The sequence below is a fragment of the Nicotiana sylvestris genome, chromosome 7 (genome assembly GCF_000393655.2).
Source record: "Nicotiana sylvestris chromosome 7, ASM39365v2, whole genome shotgun sequence".
In the NCBI taxonomy this organism is placed as follows: Eukaryota; Viridiplantae; Streptophyta; class Magnoliopsida; order Solanales; family Solanaceae; genus Nicotiana; species Nicotiana sylvestris.
Genome location: NC_091063.1, coordinates 150,451,646 through 150,458,754, shown reverse-complemented (window position 1 = coordinate 150,458,754; position 7,109 = coordinate 150,451,646). Strand labels below are relative to the sequence as shown.

Genomic DNA, 7,109 nt, shown 5'->3' with positions numbered 1-7,109 from the left:
ACAATAAAAAATACATTTTAAAATATTAATCAAAGTTTATATAGTTTGACTTTCCAAAAGTGAAACATGACAACTAATTTGAGAGGAATGGAGTAGTGGTTACCTTTTTAGTGCTAAGATTAGTTTACTCACATATCGACTATTTCATTAAAGACCCGCTACTTGCATCGAGTAAATTCTATTAGATTTTAAACTCTTATCTCTTCTTACGAATTTTGCCCGATTCATTAACCTCCGGGGCACACCTTGAGTGTAGTAAGTATAGTGATTACTACATTCATTGCTCAGTAATTTATTGCTATAAAAAGTTTTTGATTAAATATTCTTATTGGTTATTACCGCATAAAGATTATTACTTAAACCGTCGTTCAGTAGTCTATAGCTTTGAAGTTTTTGATGAATACTCAATTTTCAATCAAAGAAGCAATTATATACTGAGGAGGTCAAATATTTTGCTGCATTAGGGATATTATCCCTCAGTTTTGTGTAAATGAAAAACAGGACAACAATATATAAAAAAATGTATTAAAATAATGCCAAAACATATATAAAATAGAAAGTATATTATCTTCGTATTCATAGGAAACATATGATGTTCCATTACACATCACTACTAACATGCAAATAGAGCTGCGGGCTTACATGCTTACCCTATTCTTTTTGGGGTGCTTTTGCAGCCGCTTCAGCCTCCATTATCTTTTTCACTTTTACCATCACACCACTTCATAACAAAAAGACACTAAAGTAATAGAAAAAAGAAAAAACAATAGTTGACAAAGAAGATACTACTTCCCCCTCGGACTTCAAAATTTCCCAGTAAAAAAGAGAAACACTGAAGCCTAGGAAAAATCAGACGTAGGAATTTTTTTCTTCTTAAAATTTTGTGGTATAACTTTTAAGTAATTCTGCTCGTTGTTTTCGGGTCGGGTTAGTGATATTCTAGACCCGGAAATTTTTGCCCTCAAAGGTTTGTCCGAACTGCCAATTAGGTGGTGCCACGTTGGTCGAGGTGACACTGCGATGGTCACTGGCTTTAACCCTAATGGACAAGGCCTGGCCCACAAGAACAGCATTGGTTTGCCAATTTTGCCCCCAGTTTCGGCTCATTGCTATCCACTGTGTGTTTGTGCCTTTAATAAGAACCTTCTGGATGTCCCCTGCACCTGCCACGTTTGTCACCAATAGTAAATTGAAGTAACGGAACCCGTTTATTGTGAATCGGATCCCTCCTGCTTTTCTGCATGGTACTCTGAAAATTTTAAAATATAAAAAACAATTAGCAATAAGCATCAAAGGTGTGATAAAATGATAATAAATGTGTAGCTATAATTTTTTTATATAAAATACTCCTTCCGTTCCAATTACGTGAACCTGTTGACTGACACAAAGTTTAAGGAAAAAAATAAAGACTTTTGAAATTTGTAGTTCTAAACAAATAAGAATATTTGTATGGCTATAATTCTTTTGAAACTTGTGATAGTAGACATGTCAGAGTATTTGTGTGGTTATAAAAACTTCTAATTAAGAGTAAAATTGAAAGTTTAAACTAAATTATTTTTAAATTTAGGAAGGGATCATTCTTTTTGGAACGAACCAAAAAGAAAATAGATTCACATAAACTGAAACAAAAGGAGTATATATTTTAATCGCTCCTAAATATAATAGCCGACAATTATTAACACCCCAAAAATATTAACTTAATGATTAATGAAGTGCGTTAAAAATTATGAAAATCTCAAGTTTAATTCTCAATACACATAAAATTATTCTGGTAGTGCAAGCTGAGTCGAACATCATAATTATTTTCAAAAAATATTGAATTACAACAAAAATAGAACTAAAGAAAAAAATTGTTAGTAATAAACACTAGGCTGACCGTTATTTCAGGTAAAATGGGGCCCAGTGAATAGGTGCATGGATGGTGGGGCCAACAAGCGCGTGGGATAACGTGAGCCATGTTTCGAATCCCTGAATTCGAAGCAAGGAACAAATCCCAACTTCCTTAGGTTTACAGTTAGGAATGAGACAATTCCCTTGTTACCCTCAAAATCACCTAAAAACTGCAACTTTAACATTCCCTTACTTGCGCGGTGTACGAAAACGCGTGTTTCTTTGTTGGTCCATATTTACCTCTTGGTAGGGGACCAAACCCTAATTCAATAATTATAGTGATAATAAAACCACCCTCAACATGTTAGAGAATTGGTGGCTAGTTAATGCAAACCTATAATTGTTGTTGGTGCCCCAAATGGAACCACCTAAAATTTATGTTGCGCGAATTTTTCAAAATTATATATATTCAAGTCGGATCCTTAAAAAATATACTATTTTTGAAAAATTCAACACACACCTAGAGATATTTAAAGAAAGTTCGAGCAATATAGGATAAAATATGGTACTCCATCACATTCCATCCATCAATTACAATTTATATGTTATTATTCTTTTATTAGTTTGAAGGGGAGCCTTAACATAACTGCTAAAGTTGCTACCATGTGACCTTCGGTTCAAGCCGTGGAAACAGCTTCTTGCAGAAATGCAGGGTAAGGTTGCGTACATACAATAGACCCTTGTGGTCCGGCCATTTCCCGTACTCCGCGCATAGCGCGAGCTTAATGCACCAGGCTGTCCTTTTATTCTTTTATTAGTTTAATTTAATAAGAATTAATATAATTTTATATTTAAAATAATTTAACTTTTTTTCATTTAAATTTAATAAGAAGCTTTCGTAGCCATACAAATCTTTTTTCATGCATTCATGGTTTTAATGCCATAAATTTAAAAACTTGCAACTATACATTAATATTTAAGATCACAAATTTCAAAAAAAAAAATTAAGTCTTGTGTTGAGTTATATCCAAAATAATAAATACTTGTGTAAATGAGTAACAGTAATTCAGAAGCTAATACAAACTTGTGATACTAAGATTGGAATTATAACTTGAAATGGAACACTATTATGTTAGTTATAGTTCAACATACTCTCAAGGGTTAGCATTGAATTACAGTATGGTTAAAAATTGTGAAAAATAGGTGGCCATAAAATAAAATCTTATTTTCTGCCCATAAAATAAAATCTTATTATTGGCCGCTATCCCCATTAATTCCCCATCCCACGATTTTCTCAACACATCAAATCTTTTCACATAAGGAAAAAAAATTATCTTTTCCCATACGCAATTCTGCAATGTCAAAAATACCCCTCATAAAAGAGCCAAGTATTTTTATGCAAGACAAAAAGGACATTACATATTGGTGCAAACCACAAAAGCAGTTAGGCGAATAACGTAAAGAGTAGGACTGTATTTTGAAAGAAAACTAATCCAAATCGAAAATTGAACCAAATCGATTAAGTAAACCGATATTTTTCTTGATTTGAATTGATTTTGGTTTTAATTTTAAAAATCGATAATATTTGATTTGGTTTTGGTTCTATTATAAAAAATTTGGTTCTATTATAAAAAATCAAAAAAACCGAACCGAACCGATTAATTATATAAAAATATGAATAATTATTGATATATGATATAATATTTTTTCTAAATAATTTTAAATACTTTATGCATTTTAATTATTATTTTGAATTTTGATTTATATTACTTATATCTTAAAAGATTGTCTAAGCCCAAAAAAATAGGAATCAGCCAATTTTCTTTTCCTTGAAAGAATCTAATTCTCTAACCTACACACATATTTTTTTCCTAATAATAGAGTTAGAAAAAAAAATCTACGACAAGAGTAAAGAAAACAAACTCAAATTGCAAGACTATTGTAGCTAAAGCTTGAGAAAGTAAACTTTTAATTTGTTTTTTGTTCATTTCTCGTATAACTAGATAAATAAACTTTCAGTTCCAAAATAAATATATAAAAAAGCATAATTTAGCAAATTATTTTTAGATTGTTGTCTAGTGTTGTTTTACTATTATCGCCTTATCATTAGCTTACTAGGAACCGAAAAATCGCACCAAATCAACAACAACCAAATCGATAGTTTGTATGTAATTTGGTTTAGTTTTGGTGTTAAAATTTTAAAAACCGATTAATAGTTTGGTTTTGATTTAAATCAAAAACCGGGTTTGGTGAAACCTCCTAGTAAAGAGCAATAAAGAAGTAGCAACAGAAAAAGGATAGGAATGTGTATCGGAAAACTTACCGGCGGTAAGTGACAGGGACAATCCCGGCACGGTACTGACCAATTTTGAGAAACATAGGCATAGCTAAGTCAAAATGAGGACGGGGTGGGTTACACCACCCACCGTCGTCGTTCGGCAAAGCAAAATTTGGTGGGCAAAAGTTTGTAGCCGTGACGAAAATGGACGGGTTACCGGGAAGGCACCATTTTCCATCGTCAACACACTTAATTTCAAAGCAAGCTCCACAGCTTAGTCCATTGTTGAATAGGACTGTGCTTAGTGCTGCATTGTTCACTCCGTACCCTTGGCTGTACAGATTTCCATATCCACAAGCTCCACCTGTCAAAAAATTTCAAACATTCGCCCATACATTAAAAAAAACACCTAATTAAATGTCGATAATGTGCAGGGAGAGAGAATATATAGTAAATACCCATAGTGCCAGAGGCGTCGGAGCCACCGTAGAAGGTGGCATGGGCGCCTTGCCAGGGGCCGCCGGTGTAAACTCCGGGAATTTTTGCATTGACGGCGGTGAGAAAACAGAGAAGAGTAGCAGCAATGCAGAGTATCTTAGTTACAGCCATTTTCTCACACACTAAAGTGTTTCAGTGTGTGAACAAGTAAACAGGGAGAGAGAAGAGGGAAATGGAAATGGAAAAGGAAAAGGGATTTTGGAGGTGAATGAAGAGCGGGAGGGAAGTGAGGGGGTACTTATTGAGCGGAGAGGGTCTAAAGGCTTAGAAGGAAAGTCACAAGGGCAGGGCATGTAATTAATGCTATGTTTTTTTTTTTTTTGTTGGTAAATTTAATTGTTTTTACAAAATTCTTTTTATGAATGAAATTTTGTGTTACAAGTAAGACATGTGAGTTGCACGTGGTGATGAAGAGACCTAGCTCTTGAAGATTGTATTAAAGAACCGGGAGATTGTTGATTGTGTGGTTAGCATAATTTTTTAATACTAGGATTAGGATTGTGGTGGGATGAAAGAAGGTTCGAATCCTAAGAATAAAAAAAATCTTAATAGGGAGTGTTTTCTCCTTTAATGTACCTTACATGATACGAATTTAAATTAGTCGGACACTAGATGTGAAATAAAATAACAATTCCTATTATCGTTTATTTGTTTCGTTTTATATGATATTATTAATATTTGTAATGCCAAACAATTTTTTCTTTTATTACGTCGTTGTATATTCTATGAATTTAATCAACTAAGTTGTGATTTAGAATATTTTTTTAATTTTTGTACTTGCGAATTATATGGGGGGTTTGATTTTACAACAAAAGTATTGATGCTTTGATTCTCGACTTTTGAATCTTATCATTATTTTTGGAAGAGAGAAACAGGATGACAAATGAAAGGGTTCACTAAATTCTTATTGCCTTTTGTTGCTTGACTATGTAATTTGAGCAAGTTGCTTAGGATATTTTGCATATGATAACACATTAGATGCGACGGCAACTAAACCAAGTACTACTATAGCAACTAGTTATCGAAAAATTAGATATCTTTACAATACCACCATATCTTTTTTCACCGCCACTCAACGGCATTAGTTGCTAAAGTAAAATCATTTTTGGTTTGTTAAACGAATTGCGAGAGATTTACCTTCTTTTTCGAGCTTAGAATATTGGCAATACCTTATTTAACTCCAAAAGATTGTATGCTAACTATAATATATATTTGTTTACCCTCAAAATCGGATAATAATTAAATTTATACGCGATTTTAAGGATACATAATATAACTTGATACAAATTGAAGAAACGGATTAAAATTGAAATTAATGATAGTAAAATAAATACAAACCACACAATTTGAACAGTCTTAGCCTTGAAGGTTGGTCACCCTCGAGTCAAGAAATACCTCAATCGATGTCGAAGCAAAATGACAAGATAATAAGAACTAGAAATAATAGTATATTGTTTTGGGGTGCGTGTTGCCAATGTGTGTTACAAACGATTAGACCCCCTTTATATAGTAGGGGAGTCCTACCGTAGATATAATTCTATAAAAGGTACAAAATCTCATAATTTGCTAACTAATTGGCCTCTCCTTGATACGTGCCAAGATTTTCGCCGTGTTATCCGGTCGATTGCAAATATTTTGGCCTTCCATTATTTGGCTCGATAAAGTCTCCTCGATCTTGTTCGGGGTCGGGGTCAGTTCCGGAGTCACAAGCTCGATGATCTAACTTCGTGCCTTAATTCGATATAATCCGGGGTCGAGTTTCAGCCTGTCACATTTCAGTCCTGACCTACCATGCCATAGATGAGCCCGGTTTCGACCGTGTATAATATTCACATACTTGATCTGTCACGACCCGGATTTTTCACCCTCGGGAGCCGTGATGGCGCCTATTCGTGAAAGCTACGCAAGCCAACCGTTTGAACAAATTACCTTTTTCCCATTTTATTCCTTTAACAAATATGAATCAACAGTTTATAAACATCGGAATTTAAACGAGCGGAAGAAACAATAAAACCATCTAAATATTTTCAATACAATTTCCTAAACAAAGACTACCCAAAACTGGTGTCACAACTTCACAGACGGTCTAGGAATATTGCAAACAAGGTCCTAAAAATAAATGCGACACTGTTTCTGAAATATGAAAATAAAATGGAATGAAAGGATAGAGGGAGACGCCAGGACCTGCGGACACCTGAAGGACTACCATGGATCTCCGAATGGACTGAAGGCAGCCTTCCAAATCTACGGTCCGAAAGCTGCAGCATAGGGATCTGCACACAGTGCAGAATGTAGTATCAGCACAACCGACCACATGTGTTGGTAAGTGCCTAGCCTAACCTCGGCGAAGTAGTGACGAGGCTAGGACTAGACTAGCAATTAAACCTGTGCAGTTAAATCATATACGACAGAAAGTAAAAGAAGAAATGTACAGTTAGGAATGGGAGGGGAAAACATATTGCGGGGAAACATCAATTAACAATAGAAAGACAGCAAGCAAATA

General features: G+C 34.2%; 1 protein-coding gene across 1 annotated transcript; it reads right to left on the bottom strand.

The window, feature by feature from the left end:
- Positions 1–544: 544 nt before the first annotated feature.
- LOC104236513 (expansin-A3-like) lies at positions 545–4,818 on the bottom strand. The gene is made up of 3 exons (XM_009790438.2): positions 4,567–4,818; positions 4,154–4,472; positions 545–1,249 (listed from the first exon to the last, which is right to left on the bottom strand). The coding sequence occupies exons 1-3, from the start codon at positions 4,715–4,717 to the stop codon at positions 940–942; spliced, it is 780 nt and encodes a 259-aa protein (XP_009788740.1). The 5' UTR covers positions 4,718–4,818; the 3' UTR covers positions 545–939.
- Positions 4,819–7,109: the final 2,291 nt, after the last annotated feature.

What these genes read in the sequence shown, in the direction of transcription:
- LOC104236513 (XM_009790438.2), bottom strand. Translation starts at nt 4,717, where the DNA reads ATGGCTGTAACTAAGATACTCTGCATTGCTGCTACTCTTCTCTGTTTT. An exon ending in CGACGCCTCTGGCACTATGG is followed by an intron (nt 4,473 to 4,566) that starts GTATTTACTATA and finishes ATTTTTTGACAG; the next exon opens with GTGGAGCTTGTGGATATGGA. An exon ending in GTCCCTGTCACTTACCGCCG is followed by an intron (nt 1,250 to 4,153) that starts GTAAGTTTTCCG and finishes TAAAATTTTCAG; the next exon opens with AGTACCATGCAGAAAAGCAG.